General features: G+C 39.4%; 2 protein-coding genes and 2 non-coding genes across 6 annotated transcripts; 1 reads left to right on the top strand and 3 right to left on the bottom strand.

Moving 5' to 3' along the window:
* Nucleotides 1–4,998: 4,998 nt before the first annotated feature.
* map6b (microtubule-associated protein 6b) lies at nt 4,999–12,503 on the bottom strand. Of its 3 annotated transcripts, none has more exons than XM_041994121.1 (4): nt 12,228–12,460; nt 11,425–12,151; nt 9,717–9,930; nt 4,999–7,486 (listed from the first exon to the last, which is right to left on the bottom strand). In XM_041994121.1, exons 2-4 carry the CDS (start codon nt 12,138–12,140, stop codon nt 7,280–7,282), a joined length of 1,137 nt encoding a protein of 378 aa, XP_041850055.1. In that variant the 5' UTR covers nt 12,141–12,151; nt 12,228–12,460; the 3' UTR covers nt 4,999–7,279. The 3 variants fall into 3 exon arrangements, with proteins under 3 accessions (XP_041850055.1, XP_041850054.1, XP_041850056.1); XM_041994122.1 differs by adding an exon at nt 9,325–9,373 and having other exon boundaries at nt 7,407–7,486; nt 11,425–12,503; XM_041994120.1 differs by having other exon boundaries at nt 11,425–12,460.
* A 1,233-nt stretch (nt 12,504–13,736) lies between these two features.
* On the bottom strand, nt 13,737–18,020 carry thap12b (THAP domain containing 12b). The gene is made up of 5 exons (XM_041994095.1): nt 17,698–18,020; nt 16,740–16,860; nt 16,534–16,641; nt 16,392–16,428; nt 13,737–16,297 (listed from the first exon to the last, which is right to left on the bottom strand). Exons 1-5 carry the CDS (start codon nt 17,784–17,786, stop codon nt 14,418–14,420), a joined length of 2,235 nt encoding a protein of 744 aa, XP_041850029.1. The 5' UTR covers nt 17,787–18,020; the 3' UTR covers nt 13,737–14,417.
* Nucleotides 18,021–18,463: 443 nt separating this feature from the next.
* Nucleotides 18,464–18,535, top strand: trnap-agg. Its single transcript has one exon. It is a non-coding gene; the product is annotated as a tRNA-Pro (tRNA).
* Nucleotides 18,536–18,788: 253 nt separating this feature from the next.
* trnap-cgg lies at nt 18,789–18,860 on the bottom strand. Its single transcript has one exon. It is a non-coding gene; the product is annotated as a tRNA-Pro (tRNA).
* Nucleotides 18,861–19,039: the final 179 nt, after the last annotated feature.

Here is a 19,039-nt window from a genome sequence, read left to right as displayed (position 1 = left end):
TGTGAAATACCCAGGATTCAAATTGGTATCTGCAGATTTTTTTCTTCTTATTTTCCTCTTGATTTTTGACCAGCACAAAAAAAAAAAAAAAAAAGAAAAAAAAAAAAAAAAAAAAATCCCCAATCGATTCATCCATCCTATACCTGCATTATCCATTCAAGGTTCACCAGCATCCCCTTTCAGGCCTACAGTTGATTCAGAATCACCAGCCATCACCAATCACCAATCTCGTACAAACAAAGCAAGAGCTTGGCACAAATTTAAACTGGTTTATGGTGCATGTTGAACTCTGCTCTTTGTCACCAATCCCCATTCTGTCTTCAAAGACAAGATCTCAAGGTGTACAGTGTATCCCAATGTAGGGTCCACACGCTCCGAAGTCTGCAGACCTGTAGTCAGGAAGAGGGAAAGTGTCTGCTTTGGAGCACTCCAGGTTCAGTCTTTTTGCAGAAGTTGTAGTTCTGTTCACTGCCCAATGGTTTGCAGCAATAGGAAGTATCCAGAAAGGAAATTCAGATACCACAAATCTGAGACCGTAGTTCTCAGTCAGAAAAGGGTGGTTAGAGTGCTTTCTTCAAGCTAAGGATGAATCTTTGCTTTAAGCAAAAGAGTTTAAGAATCTTGAGAATGGGGCAACAGATTAGAATGGAGCAACAGATGCACAAAAAGGTCTAGGATACAGCACTGCCTGGACAAAAAAAAAAAAAAAAGAAGTCGTCACCTGGATTTAACTAAGAAAATAGGTACGAGCCGCTTATTAATTATCTACTGCCTGAGCGATTATCTTTCAGCTGGCAACACATCATTTTACCCCAACTGATGTAATGAGTAGCTTCTCATTTATGTGGAAAGACAAATCTTGTGGTCATAGAAAAGATGTTAGTCTGTTTAAGAAGGGTTATTGTTATGCATCAAGCAGAGGAAACAACTAAAGAGATTGCAGAAACTACTAAAATTAGGTTAAGAACTGTCCAACGGATTGTGAAAACACTGGAAAAGAGGTGTCTGAAAAAAAATCCAGACTGATCATGATCGGCAATCAGTTAAACATTTAGTGAAATCAAATCACCAGTAGAACTAGTAGACTTTGTTTAATTGTGAATGTAAGAACATTTCCACATGCACAAGGTCTAGGGAACTCAGGGGATTGGAAATAAATAGATGTGTGGCCATCAGAAAACCTCTAATCAGTAACCAGAGTAAAAGGCTTCAATTTGCTAGGAAGCATAAAGATTGAACTCTGGAACAATAGAAGAAGGTCATGCGGTCTGATGAGTCCAGATTTATCCTGTTCCAGAGTGATGGGTGCATCAGGGTAAGAAGTAAGGCAGTTAAAGTGATGCAGCTGTTATGCCTTGTTCCTATTGTACAAGCCTTTTGGGGCAGTGCTATGATCAGGGGTTGCTGCAGTTGGTCAGGTCTAGGTTCTGCAACATTTTGTGTCCAAAGAATGAGGTCAGCTGAAAATACAGAATGAGCAGTTACTCTATCAATGGATTTTTTCTTCCCTGATGGCACAGCCATATTGCAAGATAAAAATGAATTGTGAAAGAGTGGCTCAAGAAGCGTGAGACATCATTTTAATATATGAATTGGTCACAACAGAGACCAGACTGTAACCCCACTGTGAATATTTGGGATGTGCTGGAGAAGGCATTGTGCAGTGGTCAGACTCATTACAATATCATTACAAGATATTGGGGAAAATTGAATGCAACACTAGATGGAAATAAATCTTGTGGCATTCCAGAAGCTAATCAAAACAACACCACTGCAAATGCTCCTGTGATCAAAGCTAAAGACTGGCCAGGCAATGTATCAGCAATAATAATATGATGAACAGGAAGCTCAGCTGTAAGGTGAAGCTTTACTGGTCCATGTTTATTCTTAAATATGGTCCTGAGATTTTGGGTAGTTACAGAAAGAATGAGAGTGCAAATACAAGCAGCTGAAATAAGTTTCCTTCAGAGGTCAGCAGGACTCAGCCTTAGACATAAGATGTAGTAAGGGAACTTGAAGAAGAGGTGTTGAAAGGAGTCAGTTATGGTGGTTCAGGCAGTTGATTAGGATGCCTCCTGATCTCCTCCCTTTGAAAGTTTTTATGGCATGTTCAACTGAGACTGCAGGGCAGACCATAGCACACTGGAAGAAGTATGTATCCCTTGTGGTCAGGGACTGTCTCAACATCTCCTACTTTTAGTCCCACATAGTTATCTGTGCACTTTAAAGGATAATATAGTGCAGAAGGAAAATACATAAAGTATATAGTTCAAGTCTGTATGTATGGTAGGCTACTCAAGTTAATATAATCAGTTGCACATCACAAGTGATTTATCATTCCAACTGCACAACTGAAAGGTTTGTCACGGCTGACAGCCTCTCTCTTTCTTTTCTTTCTATATATAAATGCTATAAATCACAGATCTCAGTTCTTAGTTTTATCTAAGACACCACCCAAACTCATCCACAAATGTTGTAAAATGTTTTCTTGCCTGATCACCAATCATCAGTTAAGTAGGGACAAATAACAAAAACATAAATATAAGAAAAATAATATAAGATAATTTAAGAAAAAATAAGAATACCAAAAAAAGAGTAAACTGCTGGGTTTTTATAGCATTAAACTTAAATTTCTATAGTTAGCTAAGACTGTTCTATTTAAATGTCACTATGGCGTATGGATAAAGTGATTTAAGGATAACAAGGGCCTGATTTAGTTTGATATTTTAGTCCTTTCTAACACTTGTTTTAGAATTTTGTCTTTTTCATACCAAAAACTTAATCTGTTTTCATTTTAGATACACTGCAGGGATTTTAGATGTATGATAACAGTGAGTTTGGGAGCCTTCACATAGCATTAAATTAAACTCTGTTTGCCAAGCTCTAATGAAAGGTTTCTTTTTTTTAACTAAACAACACAAAGATAGATAATAAATATATATATATTTTTTTAAATTACATCTTCTATCCAACCTGAGACCACCTTGGACAATGGCAAAAACCGGTGTTGAGCAGGGGGAAACTTGAGCTACTTAGCTCAAATTAATGCCACTTTTACATCAAAGTTCACATGCTGCTCTAAGATTCTGTAACACACCTTCTCCACTAGAGGTCAGGATTTGCAACAGTGAAAATGTGAGCAAAGGTCTCTGTTTTCAAAGTCAGTAAAGCACTTTTTACCAGATCGTGATAATACAGAAGTGCACAAAATCTGTTTTTATCACAAAACTTTTCTCTCAAATGCACATACTTGTGTTTGCAATAGATGTGTTTGTGTGTCTGACCGGTGTAAAACTTTTACATTTTGATCTCCCATCTTTGTTGTCCACAAATGGCTGGACATTCAAATTATTTTCCCATTATCAGGTGAACCTGTAAGGCTTTGTGTGTGTGTGTGCGTGTGTGTGTGTGTGTGTGTGTAGCCTTAGTTAAGGCCTCAAAATGAATTTACACAGTTCATTACCACATACTGAAATGAGTGCATAAAATCCTAATTTCATGATAACAGACAAAGACAAGACATGAACCAGACAGATGAGTATTTTAGAGAAGGGGCAGAGTTTCAGCACATCCAATGCCATCACTGATCTCTCTTTCAATAATTTATGTTCATCTGCAAACACAACAGCCCATGAGCACTAAATTATTCATGCAAATTTGTGTCTGGATGACTTAATCACAGAAAAATCTCTACCAACAACAAAAAGTGTGGAAAAAATGACAAAGTTTCCATTTTTGGTTTGTTCTTCTGTCTACAAACATGAAATATTTTGTTTTCAGAAGTTTCTTTCATGTGATTCTCTTGGTTAAACACATATGGGATATTACGCTCTAGCATATCCTGGCTGAAGACAGCTCTAATCACACGTTGAGGCAAATGACGTGTGATACGGGTGGGGCCTCGTTCACACTTATATACCACCATCTGTCTGGAGATCGCCTGTGCCAGGAGAGCATTGATGGAGCCTGATGCTTGTCCGTTCTGCTTCAGCACACAACCCAGGTCAAGTTCTGGAAAGAGTGCTGGAAAAGGCCCCTGTCGTGGCTGCTGACCCCCTGCTCCCTAAGTCGAAGGACCAGTTTTGCCCAAGTTGGAAGACGACAGAGTGTCGATCGAAGTCCCTGTGAATACCTGGGCAGACAACCATGATGGATTATCATCAGGTCAATGTACTGCTGCCGCTGCTCTGGCATGTCAGGACGCATCCTTCCTCTCACTGTGAGATACTTCACCCTCGTTCAGAACTGTGGCAGCTGCATGCCTATCTGTTGAGAGGTCCAACATAACTGCTAAGGGCCTGCCTCCCAATGTGGCGGCAACAATTCAAATGCTAGATCATCTTCCACTACAGGCTTGTATGCTTATAAATGGCAGGCCTTTTCAGCAGTAGTGTCGGCACAGGAACATTGTTCCGTTTTAGTGCTCTGTTGTGGATGTTTGACATTTCTTCGAGAACTCCTAAATAAAGGTCTATCATTTTCCAGAATAAAGATCTATTTAGCTGCTATTTCAACCTGTCAAGCTGGTTTTGATAGGCACTCACCCTCTGACCATTCATTTTTTTAAAAGGGGTTCACAGACTGAGACCTGTTAATAAAACCAAACATCATTTGATGGAATTTGACCCTAGTGCGCAAGGCTCTTTGGGGCTTGGGATTACAGGTGTCTTCAGCTAGGACATGTGAGAGCATGATATTCCATACTATATGTGTTGTACCTTGTTCCTCTCCTTCAGTGAACAGTAGTTATATGCATACGATTTGCATCTCCAGACATGAATGGTGGCATCTCCTATTCCTTGAACATCCTTCAAATGAATTTAATATTTTTGGGGGCTGTAACATTTTTATACACTACTGTTCAAAAGTTTGGGGTCACTTCCCTATTGAATCCCATGGCAAAATGACCCCAAACTTTCGAACGGTAGTGTAGCTCACAATGGAAAATAGCAAGAGAAGGAAGCAATACAACAAACTGAACAAAACAGAGCGATGAAGTCAAAAGGATAGCAGTTTATCATCTTGTATATAAATAATAATAATCATAAAAAACACAAGGCACATGAATGACATTCACCTTTGATGACTAGAAAAAATCCTGCCATTTTATTAAGTTTGAACTATTTCCCCACTATCCCTGACAAGTATGGAGGAAACAACACACTGAGCATCACATCATCGATACCGTCCCTACCTTATAATGTGCTATACAAATAAACTTGACTTGCCTTACAGTCAAACATAGGGATGGCAGCATCATGCTGTGGGGATTTTCCTATTTCTGAGTTCAGTTTGGACAAAGTCAAAGATCAACAGAAAATTATGAGGCACTCCTGGATGAGAGCCTTTTCCAGAGACTTCAGGATCTCAGTTTGAGGGACATGATTACATTTCAACAAATAACAATCACCCAGGAAAACACAGGAGTAGTTTCAGAAAATCTGTGAACTGATGTTTCCCATGCAGCTTTGCTGGGCTTGTACAGATCTATTGAGAAGAACAGGAGATAATTAAAAAAGGAAGACATGCCAAGCTTATATGGTCTTTCCTAAGACTTGAGGCTGCTGTTTTGGGTGTAAAATGAGTATCGTCTTGTTTGAAGCCAGGATCCACAGACAGAAAAGGGTGGATTGCCTCCTTCAGGCTAGGGGAGAGTTGTTGTGTCAAGTTAATGAGTTTATTTGTCTTGAGGTTGATCATGACTGGGGCTAGAATAGAACATAATACCAATACCTCACATAAAGGATGCAATAAGCCATAACACAAGAGTTTGTTGCATCATTTTTAATCAGTTCATTCTGTGCAAGCTGAGAATACAAGCGCAATATCACAACACAATCTGCAGCGGTATGACATTGTCATCACTTCACTCTGGTCTGACGCCACAAGCAGTCCAAACCAGACAGCATTTAAATGAGAGATATAGCACCAAGGTGTTGGAGTGCATAGCAGCACTTGTAGTGGTTGGGTCAGACTAGATGCTAGCAGGCAGCAGGCTGAGGAGGTCAGACATATTAAAAAGAAAAAAGCTTCCCTGCTCACACACCCACAAAGAGAAGCAGAAAGTGGAGGCAGACTCACTGTGCCTTGAGCTCAAATAGTTCCCTCACACACTGCAGCCACCAAGGCCACAGAGGGCATCACGGTAGATGAAAACCACAAAGGAAAGGCTGGGCTGACATTTTAGTTTGTAACACTTCATGTAGCTCATCATAAATACATGATTCCAAACAGTAGCATTTTAAAGAGCTGAACTTTAAGTCCTGGCCCATTCCTTGTCTTTCAACACCTGGAGAGACCAGCCCATTCACAGGGAACATTGTTGAGTAAATATAGGAAGTTCTCCCTTTTAGGCCTATATGCATATATATGTTTTAAGTTAGCAGTACAATGCCACAAAATACTGTGCTGTCAGAAAAATTGCAGTATTTCAATTAAAGGTGTGGATCTCTGTTTTGTTTGCAATAAACCGTGGATGAAATCAAATTGCTGGTTTGTTTAGCTTTAACTAGACTTTGATTTGACTAACTGTATGTACCATTTGGTGTGATCAGAATCTATTTCTACACATGCATTACATCTGAAAAGGTCTTTTCTCTATACATTTATCTTGAATTGCCAATTTACAAGCTAGAATGTGACTGCGGAGCACAGTCTGCTAAAATGTTGCTACTCAACCAAAATTAGGGTCTTGCATGCAAGCTGTAGCAATTACATTACAGTTAATTTGGTTTCTTAGCAACCAAACTGATGAAACCAGATATCATTCAGAACAATGAAATGAAAACCAGGACCATACAGCAGAGGCACTGTAATTAGGAAACCATAAAACAGAGTTTGCACTTTTACAAAACCCTTTGTGTAATTCAGTCTCAGAGAAAAAGCATCTCTTTGACATTTCAACAATCATTTTAATACGGATCTCAGTCATCATCCATTCAGACAAAGATAAAAATGCCCTTTCATACACATACTGCATGTGTACCGATGGCTCTTTTTAAAGATTGACATAAAATAGAACTCATATGTGCAAATTATGTGCTCAATAATATAAAGCAGTCCTACACAAAGAAATCACTGTCAAACATTCATATTTTCACACGCATAGTTAACAGTGAAATTATTTGCGTTATTCTAAAAGCTTACTGTCAGTGCTCGTTCAAAGGTGAACTATGTAAGACAGGACAACAGGTAAGGAGGTAAACCAAAGGGAAGAGATTCAACTATTTCATTGTGTAGCCTGTTATCACACACTTAGAAGTGTAGCAAAAGACCGCTTCTACTGTTTTCCTTCAGCAAGTCTATTGCTGATCTCTTTGCTCTTCTTGGTCACAACTCCTTCTGGTTTGGGTTCTGATGCATCCACAGAAGGTTTCTTCTTGGCTGACAGGGAACTAGAAATCTGTTTCTCTTTAGCTTTTTTCACCATCTTCCCTGTTGTTGTTGGTGCCTTTTTGGGTTTGGTGCGAGACACTGGTTTATCCACCTGCAAGAGAGAAGAAGTAAAACCATTCACTTTAACTGGTGGTAAAGCAGCAGTTTGATATTTTGGGAAATGGGTCTGTTAGCTTCCTTGCTGACAGAATGAGAAGATCAGTGACTCTCCAGCCAGCTGTTAATTGACTTAGCTTGGTATAAATGCTAGGAACACTGACAACAGCTAACCTGGCTCTGTACAAGGATAATTCATTACAATATTTTATGTGGTAAAACTTTAGCAAGTTTCAAACTGATTTTTTTCCCCAAGAGCACCAATTTGGTATTTGGTTAGGTTTAAGCATCAATACTACTTGGTTAGGTTTAGGAAAAGTGGTTGTGGTTTGGTTTAGTATTACAATTTCAATGCCAGTTTGTAATGATAAAATGTCAAAGAATGAGGACAGACAGTCTTATGCAAAGCTAAGATAATCAGCTGCTAGTTCCAGCTTTACATTGAAAAGTAAGGGTATTATTTTTCCCCAAAATACCAAAAACAATTCTTAATCAAGTTTAAGTCCCATTTTAGCATGCAATACATACCTTTGTTTAAATCCTTCCACTCAGAATAATGACAGACAAATTAAATCTTATAGTACACGTGACCTTTGCATATATATGTGATTGGTGCAGTGACGAGAAATGAAACAAAACAGCACAATAGGTGTATTTGTGCCTTTCCTTCTGAAGAACAGCAGTACGTGCAGGTTCTCTTTAAAATAAACTTCCATAGAAAACAACATACAGAGTAAAAAGTATATATTAGTATATGATGTGAGTATTATGCTTTTAAGCATGAAATATTTTGGTTCAGCCATTATTAGTTGTTGCAAAACTCAGAAGCTCAACAAGCAGGCTTGCAGCTGGATGATTTGTGGTTCAAAGACCAGCTGCAAAAATGTGTGTGCAGAGATGAATGTGGACTAAAGTCAGACATTCAGCTCCTCTCTGCTCTTCTGAGTTGGCACAGCAATAACAGTCTGATTGAAGAGCTCTCAGTTTCTATAAATAAATTGATAAACAGCAACAAAGTTGCAAAACATGCTCAACCTTTGTTGAATAAATTAACCTTATACACAGATTTTGAACAAGATGGCAAAGACTGTGAAAAACTGAAATAATGAAGGGCTCTATTTCTGTGAATAAAGGGATGGTGGTGCAAAGTCAGCGGGCTCTAAAGAACAACAAATATCTACAGTATACACTGTGTAAAAATAAATGAATAAAAAGTTAAACTAAACACAAGGCACTCTATCATGGTGTTCAACATATGATTAAAAAAAAATTTTAAACTTTTTGTAAAACATAATTTTTGCTGTAGACCTTAAAGAATAAAAAAGATCTTCCTGATCTGAGCTGGAAACTGCTACAGCACAAATCAGACAAAGCGTAAACAAGTCTTGCTAATGGAAAAATACCCAAAATGCATAGCATCACTTACCACAGGCATAAACGCTACAGTGCCTCTCAGTTATGTGCAGGCCAAGTATTTTTCCCAAATGTAATTTGCACCATAGTATGTCACCAAAATAGAGCCTTCAATAAATGGAAAGATGTATACATCTATTCTGTATGTTGATAGCATATTTATCCTTCCGCCCTCTTGCATAAACTTATGGTTAGTTTTTGAAACTACAACAATTTCTGGTGCAGGCTAAGAGGTGAGCTCACAGTGAACATGTGGCTAATAATTCTGGGAGGATTGTATCTAGCAGATGGGTGAAACATGTGACTGTGGCTCACACAAGCCAAGATGCATACTGTGTGTCTATGCATGAACAATATGCATATTTGTCTGATCAATTTGAGGTCAGCCTCCATGCCTTCTACAAGAAACAAACAACACACCTGACTACAGCAGATTTAGAGCAGAGCTGCTCTCAGTCTCTGAGAAGTCCTACAAGAATAAAAAGAGGGAGTGGCCACATGAACACACCACTGTAGACACATGGTTAGCCATTTAGCCTGGTGCAAGCATATATAATCATTAAAAATGCTGTATTTTTTGGGATAGGATGGCATTGAACTAGGTGTTTATGTAACTAAATGCCACTTTACTTATGTGTTCCTACTGAATAATGTGTCACTTGCAAAATACTACTAAAATACTAAAACACAAGTTTCAATATGACTATAAGGAAGGCATGTACTGTTTGTGAATCTTAAGAGGAAACATAATTCAAGTTTTAAATAGCAGTAGTATTTTTGCAGACGTGAACAAAGGTCTGTAGATCACTCACCTTGGCGGGCTCCTTGCCCGGCTCGCTGTACAGGCTGCGTATCCTCCTGCGCTCCAGCAGCTTGTTGTCAGTCACCTGAGCCTTCACCTGCTCCCCTTTGAAAGTGGCACTGTAGCTGGTTTCCAGACTAGTTTCCTCCCCAGGCGGTTTATACTGAGACGGAGCTTTGATGGGCTTCACTGGTTTCACATCCTTATATGCTTTGAACTCAGTCCTACAAAATCAGAAGAAAACATCACACATTTTTTTAATCATTATATGAGAAAAAAAAAAAACATCCTCAGATTTGGAAAGCTGGAGAGAGTCAAAATAAAATCTATAAATCTATAAATCAAATTTCTGTCAGGTCAAAGAGGTTTTATGTTACAGAAATTGTTAAAAATGCATGTTCGCCATGCTAGGTATGGATTTTGAAGGGCATTCATTAGAAGCTCTTTAAACGGTGTTTGGTGCACACTGTTCTCTTATATGCAAACACACAATAAGACTAAACTGATTCATTGACAAAAGGAGAATTCATGTTGATTATTAGCAGCAAATTCTGCAGTCTTTTGCAAAATATTTGTTTCTTGATCACAGCTAATTTGTTCTTAATGGGAAAGTTATCTTTAGCATGTATGTTAAAATTGTATTTGAAACATAAATATATAATCTAAACTTATGCACACTAATAAATGCTAAATTTATGTTATATCAACAGGCCATGCAGTGGCAAGTCTAGAAATTTTGTGATGGGGATGCCCAGGTAGGGGCACAGACCTAGAAAAGAGTGGCTCATGTATGGCTGCAATCACTACTGCAAATTTATACTTAATTGAGGATGAGAAAAATCAGCTTTATCAATGGTTCTTCAGCATTCATGGCAGTTTAACTTTTCACAGTTGTCACTTTGGTGGCTTTATGAGTTTTATGTACCTTTCATAAAATCTAAACAGTTTGGACTGACAAATATTATCACACATGTAGACAGTTGGTGAGATGAGATGCTGCATTATGATCAAAAACATGTTGCACTTAAAACAATTACATGCTGCACTCACTTGCACATTGGTATTTGGGGTTTGCCCAGGCAAAAATAAGCTTAAATGAGATATTAGTTAGAATTTTATTTGATTTAGTCTATTCTTGTGGTGGCACTTGGAGGGGCAGTCAGATTTTAGTAATGGATTGTGCCCCTTTAGTTTTTGCTTCAGTACAGATTACCTTTAAAAAGTTCATTGCGTTAATCATTTAGTTCTGTTAAATAAAAACACTAGTACTACTGCACTTCTTTTAACCTAAATGTAACTGTTGTTAACCTTTTAACTTGCTTCTGTCCCACAATGCATCATCAATTCAATTTGGAGGAAGCCTGTGTAATATAACCATGTTAAAACACACATGATTGCATTCAGACCCTTTTACTGACATTACTCATTCATGGGCTGCAGCATTGATTTGGTAGTAATCCCAGAAAAGATGGGGCAAGGGGGAGGGGGATCTATGTTGCAAGACTCATCTGTGGTAATATCGGTTACCTTTTGATAGATTGTAGTAAGAGACGTGCAACTCTAAATTCCCACTAATAATCTTTAAATGATGCTTTGAACCAGATGCTGTCCCTCTGGGCTGTTGCCTCATACTTGTAAAGTTACAGTCAATGAAATGAAAATCTAATATTCTTACACTGGTTTAAATCTAAGCTACACGCTTACCCTCACACACTTACCTGTAGCTGCTAGAAGTCGACATAACCTCCTTTATCTGTCTGTTGAGAGCGTCTGCAGCTGCTCTGCCTCTCCGCTGCTCCGCGCTCACATCTGCAGACATCTGTACCTCAGTCTTCTCACCTGCTTTCCTCTCAGCCGACTTTTCCCTGATCTCGCCTCTCTTCACCAACTCCTTTGTTTCTTTCTCCTGCAATTTCTCCTCGATCTCACTCTTCTCCACGCCGCTTTCGGCCTCGGCGGCCGCATGCTCCTGCTTCCCACCGGCGGTAGCAGTCGGACTGGGTTTGGGGATCCATGGGTGGTCGTGCTTCTTCGGTATAGGCCAGGGCTTGTAATCTTTCTGATATTGAGTTACGTTATTGAAAGGGGCCGGTGGTGGTTGGTACTCGTTTCTGGGTTTGCAGCTGGGCTCGGGGCGCACTCTCCACGCCTTAAAGTCTTGGCGCATGACGGACGCAGCAGAGCCATCTTTGCCCGCTGCGGCACCCGTCGCGGGCGGTGCCTTCACAGCCTCCTGCTGGTCGGGATGCGGCTGGGTTTCTATGGCAATGGCACCGACCTTCTTCTGTTTCGGCTGCGGGTGATGGGGCAGGTGCTGCACGTCGGCTACATCGGAGTATTTAGTAAAAACCAAAGGCACCGCGATATCTGCTTTATCTAGCTCGGTCCAAAAGCGGTTGATGCAGCAAGCACGCGTAATGCACGGCCATGCCATAATGTTCAATCCTAAAAGGGATGCACAGGGTGGGGAAAAGATCAACTCTAATTCGGGGATAAATGTTTGGATAAACGTCCTACTTACGACTCGAAACCTCCAAATCCGGTCAGGGTTAATCCTCTGTTGTACAGTTCTGCTGTAGAGACTGAAGTACAAGGAGTCTGTACGCCTCCCTCTGTCTCCTCCTGCAGGGTATTTGTTCTCATTGAGGTTTAAGACTTTGGGGCTCGCCGTGGATGCACATTACTGTCAGGTTGCGCATCAATGTAACCCCACCCACACTTGTGTGATGTCCCGGGTCTGCACTGTGTGTTTTTATGGTGAACTATCACCTGAGCTCGTCAGCATCTGGCCAGCAGAGGGAGGAGGCACAGTTAACCCCGTGCTGCCATGTCGGAAACTTCAAACTCCAGCAGATCTAGCAGGAGTTGGCTCAGTTGGAAGGAAATGGCCACAGAAAATCAAAGAAACTGTGTCGCCTAATGCTGATGACACAAACTTCTTTGTCTTTGACAAGAATTTTGATTCTTTTTGCCAAGGCAAATTCTGGACAAATTCTGGAAGATAAGCAGGCTTTAACTCAATGCTAAGAAATATAACTTCATTATTTTCCCAAATAAAAACAAGATTCACAACGCAAAAATTTATATAAATAACTATGCACTTGCACAAGTTTCATTAGAAAAGTTCTTAGGCATCTCAATCTATGAGAAGCTCTATTTTAAGAATCATTGTGAATTTGTTTGTTCAAAGTTGTTGGGCATGATAAAAAAGGGTTAAACAGCATTTTTTATTTTGCCCACTCCTAACCTTATATTAGTTTAATTACATTACATTTCTTATTGTAAAATAATTTGTGCCAGTTCTGAGCCTTATTTACAAGCAACCTATAGATTTAAGATTTTTTTTGTAAGGATAGCCACCAGCTCTTCTTATTTAACCTCAAATAATTATTTAAACAATTACAAACACTCAGTTTCTGAGGTCAACAAGTACCAAACAGGGATTCTAAAATGATTTGCTTTCCAACATCTCTACATACTTATTTTCAGTTACTTTGAGTCCAATTCTTATCATGCATAATTTACAAGTAAAAATGATTTATGCATTACTTTCTGTAGGACCTCTGCTGCTAAATTCTCATTGATCATGACATAAAAAAATCTAACAAACATGTTTCTCTTTAAATACATTTAAGATCAAATTAAAAAAAAAAATCCCTACAGATGTTCTAGTCACCTTTACATCTGTCTTGTATACATACATATATTTTTAAATATGTTTTAATGCTTTATTGTACATATCGGTGTATGAGAAGATATGCACATATATGTGCATTTTGTGTCAGAGAAAGGGTATGGGGTGGGGAGGGGGGTGTTAAACATAGTTATTAGTTTAAGATGGGGAGGGTTGCTTATAAGCTCTTTGGGGAAACTGTTTTTTATGTATGTATGTTATGATTTATGTAGGTCCAAATAATAAACACTTGCATTTAGAATATCCTGTTTGAGAGAAATTCACAATAATTCACATTTCTAAGGCAGCAAGATGGATCAAAACATTAAAGAAGAAAGAAGGGTTGTTTTAGTTTTATGTACTTATTTATTTTAGTTCTTTACAAAGCGTTTAATTGAAACTGGAAGCAAAATTTAAAATCTAGGTGGCATCATTAATAACAGTAAAGTACAAAACTATCAGCTACATCTACATTAAATCCAAATTTTAACAATAATGTACACAACAAAGTCAATGGCATTTTCCTTTCCGATGATGTCATGACACTTGATGTTTAGACAACTAATGTAAAAATAGCAGTAATTCTTGAGGAATTTATTCATAGATGGTGTTGACATGGAAGTAATCCCTCTCTCTCTTGTTCTCTTCTAGCTTCAGCCAGTGGAAGTGCTGCATTTTAAATCCAAGCTAACTGTCTCCATCATGTGGTTTGATTTAAAAGCACACAGTGAAAAGATGCCAATGTTTTACTCAAGGAACAAGACTCATCTACCAAAGTTGAACAAAAAGGGTGACGTAAAAAACAAATACAATACTGTTCTACAGGTTATAGTGTCTTTACAGAGAAACATATTTCAACATCCTGATGCAGAACTTTGAATAATAAAAAGATCACAGCCTCAACATTGTTTTTTTTCCCCCAAGAACTTAAGCTCCAATAACTTATTACAAGTATAATACAAATTAAGTAAAACAAATTCATTCAGTTTTTTCCCAAGACAGTAAGTTGAGGTCACTGCTAGCTCATTTTGTCACATCTTACTCAGCTGTTTCGTCAGCTTCTGTTTCCGCGTCATCCTCTGGATACAGTCGGCAGTATTTGTCTACCATGACATCCAGGTCATGTTTAACATGAGTGTTAACGTGGAGCATTGCAAGACTTTTGTTCCACTGCTGAGCATGCATGTTATCAAGATAAGCCTGCAGACGTTCACTTGCTGTGTCACTTTTGCCGTCTTCGGGTTTGAGCACCGGCAGAGTGGAAAGCACCTTCAGGAAGGAGTTGACGTTGGGGAAGAACTTGACGTCTGGAAGCTGCAGCGTTTCGTGAATGGTGGTGGGCAGGCGCACCTCTTTGCCTCTATGTTTCCATTTGATCCTCCAGCAGTGAAGCTCGGCGGGAAGCGTGTCAGGATTGGGGAGGTCGCTACGGTAAATGTCGGCGTAGTTCTCCTCGGTGGTGTTAAACTTCATTTGGCCCATGACAGCTGGAACCAGCGACAGGCACTTCAGAGCTTTGAGGTTGGTGTCAGAGAACATGTCCTCCACCTCCTGCATGATGCCACGGATTACCGGTATGGTCACATACTCCTTGAAGTACGGCTCTGCGTGGACTTCAGCCACTTCAGCTGCTCGTTGCTTCCGGAGGAACAGCCTTGGAATCGATACAGGAATCTCCATCATGGCTGCCATGCTCATAGCCTCCTCGTACCAGAATTCATGGTAAACATCAATGTTATCATTAACTTCATGTAGAGAATGCAGGACTGCCGTCAGACTGTTAGCAGCAGAAAACACATCAAGTGTTTCCCCTTGTAGATTCTTCCCAAAGGCTCTGGTGAACGTAAGGACATTCTTTAAGATGACTATGGTGACAATGACCTCAAAGTCAGCAAGAATTTCTGCAATTAAATATGCATTTGCTGTGGTAGAGCTGGCGAAATGTCCATCAACATTGTCCCGAACATTGTCCATGCACACCAACAGTGCAGGTAATATATCCAGCAACACATCAAAGACGTTGTGCTGCTCTGTCCAACCTGACCTACAAGCTTGTTTTAGTGCCGTTCCTCTCTCCTCATTCTTCTGATAGTGAATTGAGATGGCTTTCTCTAATTCAGCCTGAGTTAACGGGATTTTAAAGAAAGCACCAATCCTCCTCAGAGTTTCCATGACAACCTGGACATTGGGAAAAGGTAGGTTGTTGGCCAGGTGGATGTTCAACACCATATGAGAGCAAGGCATGTGCAATGCAAGAGGATACTTCTCCATGAGAAGTACAGCCACAGCTTTCATCTTGGTGGTGGAACTCCCGGTGGCCTTGTGGGCCTGACCGCGACAGTCTTCCATGCTGAGCCCCCAGCGTTCGGTCAGCTGGGCTTCAAGCCTCTCCACCAGTGCGGACTCATCCCCATCTCCAAATGGGATAAAGTCCAAAAACTCCTCTCTGAGAATATTCTGCTGATTCACAAAGCGTAAAAAAAGAGGTAGGTGTTTCTCATTGGCAAATTCAACAAGGTCGCCTGTCACCAGTGAGAAGAAACGACTCTCTCGAACCTCCATGAGCATCTCCTCTCTCACTGTGTTCTCACAAACGTCCAGCAGCTGGCTTTGCTGGGTTGCAGAAAGGTATTCTGTGTTCACAGCTGTCGCCTCAAACCGCTTCCTCAGAGCTTCATCTCCAGCATTCATGCAGTAATCGAGGAGGTTCTGGAAATTGTTGGACTTGCAGTCAGCTTCAGACACTCTGTCTGCCACTAACGGGATCCCCTGTTTGGCCAACATGAGTAGAGTTTCAAACAAGGACTTTAAGTGATCACGATACTCCTTCTCCTCTGTTGACAGCTGAGGTTCATCCTCATTGGTGTTTGTGCAATCTTCGTCTTTCTTGGAGACAAGTTGTGCAGTCGAAGATGCCACTGGGAAAAGGCAGAGAAGACAAGTTGTTTTAAGTAAATGAATACAGAATAAAATTAACATTCCAGTACCAACACAAATTTCCAAATGACTCACATCTCCTTTCTTTTATCTTCTTTATATCCTCTTCAGTCTAAAAGTAAACACAAGTTAATTTACAGAAATCCAATAACAGAATGTAAAATTACAAAATTTAAAAACAACTCTGAAATAAAGAGCCAGCAAAAATTTTTCTTACAAGTTCTTTAATACGCTTGCGATGTCTGGTGTGAGGATTTCTTAAGTGGCTTGTGAGATCAAATATGGTTGGAATGGCTGTATCCTTCAATACAGTCCTATAGGGACTCTGAAAGGCAACATGCTCATATCAGCAATACTTGGGACATTCTCTTTTGTGGCAAACATGTTGCTAGAGAAGATGATCAAGAATCAAGTCATACTCACAGTTTTACAAACCATGGCAGGATCAAAGTGTTTGGCACATAACCTGTAATGCTTATTCAACTGATCCGATGTTTTGGCCTCTAGATCTGCCCTGCGGCAGTTCTCCACCCAGATTCTGCATCTATAAAAATAAAAACACATTAACAAGATTTGATTGATTTTAATCTAAAATACTAAATTACTCTTTAGCACTCTCAAAAATAGCATTTTTCTATTGCTCCAACTTCTGGATAACCAAAGTACATGTAAAATATAGCAGTAAAACTTATATACTTATGTTGATTTTGATGATATATGCCTATTATAATTGTTAAAGTAATTTATCAACATACAAAGCTACAATTAGACTCTAAGCTAGCTCTTCTCCTGGACAGTAAGTAACAACATCAATGTTATAAGACATGTTTCACAAAATTAGGATATTGTTTTGCTCCGTGTGTTTGCACTTTCGTTTGGAGTGGCGGGAAGAGGTGTGGCTTATTAAACACGTTGTTTTGGTCTACAGGCACAAACCTGGCAGTGAAACGATTTAGCTTATTGCTCCTTTAAACAAAATCACACTTATTAATAAACAAAATGTCTCAGTATTCATTTATGTTATAATTTATTATCAGTAGCCCTAAATTGTAAACTGAAGAAAACAAAACAAATATGTTTGCTTTTATCTGACTATGATGGAGTAACTATTTTAAAATGTCAAGAATCTATTGAACAATATTCTCTAAATCTATTGAAGTATGAGCATTGGAAACAGGGATGCACCAAACAATTTTCCAACCTATTTTTTTAAGCCCGAACAAAGTACAAATTATTGCCACTCCGCAGCAAAAACAAATGTGTACATTCATGTGGGCAAAGTGTTTTGCATTTAAGTGTAACTTAATATCAAGTCTGAGCTGTTTTATTTTTCATTCACTTAGGTTCAACTTTAAATTGGTATCAACTGAAGCTGCCTTACCTCTCTGGGTCTCGAGGAAACCGAAAAAAAGCTAAATCTGACTGAGTGCTCTTCCGTGTACAGTTTGGGGCCGCGCAAAAATTCGGCATGTTTCAGGCTATGTAGCTAGCTTAGCTAACTCAGCTCGCTGGTATCATCCGATGACTTGGGTGGTTTCTTTTATCAAATAAAGGCCGCGCTTGTAATGGCTAAAACTAAAACTCGACTATCATGGCGTCAAGAAAGTGTTTGATAGACGTTTTCGTGGACGACTCTACACTCACTCCAAATAATATACACAACGGTTAAATTTAGTCGATCGCTTTGCAAAGTGATGCCCTGCCCACGACGTATATGATTGGTGATACCCGAACTTTCAGACATAGCTATTGGTTGCTCGATTTGCCATTGACCACACAAATGAAACAACTTTTCTTCTTTGTTCTCGATTTCCGTGATCGCACCTTCTTGTAGCACAATGCTTCCACCTGCTGGCTTAATTCAGCACATTACTCACGTTACGTGTCCGCAGTTACTGACGTATAGGCGACCAGTTTCACTGTGGTTGTCTTTAGGAAGCAAGCGATCATATAAAGACATAGTTTAATTTAGATCATCAGTTGGTGTGTAAATATATTAACATTTTGCTATAGTTCGTATTGAAAATATCATTAGCTGCACTTAACCGCAAGTTTGGTGCTACACATGAGAGTTAAACAAAGTATAAGGCCTAGTGGCATTCGTTATATCATGTCTGTGATAGAGCATCTGCTGTTGGAGACGGAGTGGCTCGTTGGTCTAGGGGTATGATTCTCGCTTAGGGTGCGAGAGGTCCCGGGTTCAAATCCCGGACGAGCCCAATTTTTGCATAAAGTTGCGTGTGGTCTGGAGCTATAAAGATAATTAGAAGGTAATTGATTTTCTTAAGCTGACATAGTCCTAGCGAACTAACGGCATCCCAAGCACTGATAACATTTGTTTGGAATGGATAAAAAAAATGCTGAGTTTGCGAGAACGAAAATACATAAATAAATGGTATAAAAATTTAGACTTGAAAAGAATTAATTCTTAAACACATTTTATGCAACACATTTTGTGTAAAAAAAAATAATGGGCTCGTCCGGGATTTGAACCCGGGACCTCTCGCACCCGAAGCGAGAATCATACCCCTAGACCAACGAGCCAAGTCGTCATGTAGAGCCAGTCGATATTTTATAAAGGGAGGATCTCCTATCCCGTAATGCTTCCCATTATCTTTTTCCCATTCATTGGCTCTGAGTTACGGTGGCAGATCTGTTATATAAATCGGATTAAAAAAATATCAACTGTTGCAGACGTAATTGTCGAGAAACAATAAAGACAC

Source organism: Melanotaenia boesemani, chromosome 9, assembly GCF_017639745.1.
Source record: "Melanotaenia boesemani isolate fMelBoe1 chromosome 9, fMelBoe1.pri, whole genome shotgun sequence".
Lineage (NCBI taxonomy): Eukaryota > Metazoa > Chordata > Actinopteri > Atheriniformes > Melanotaeniidae > Melanotaenia > Melanotaenia boesemani.
Note: the sequence above shows the minus strand (reverse complement) of the source record. Positions and strands in the feature narration are given on the sequence as shown.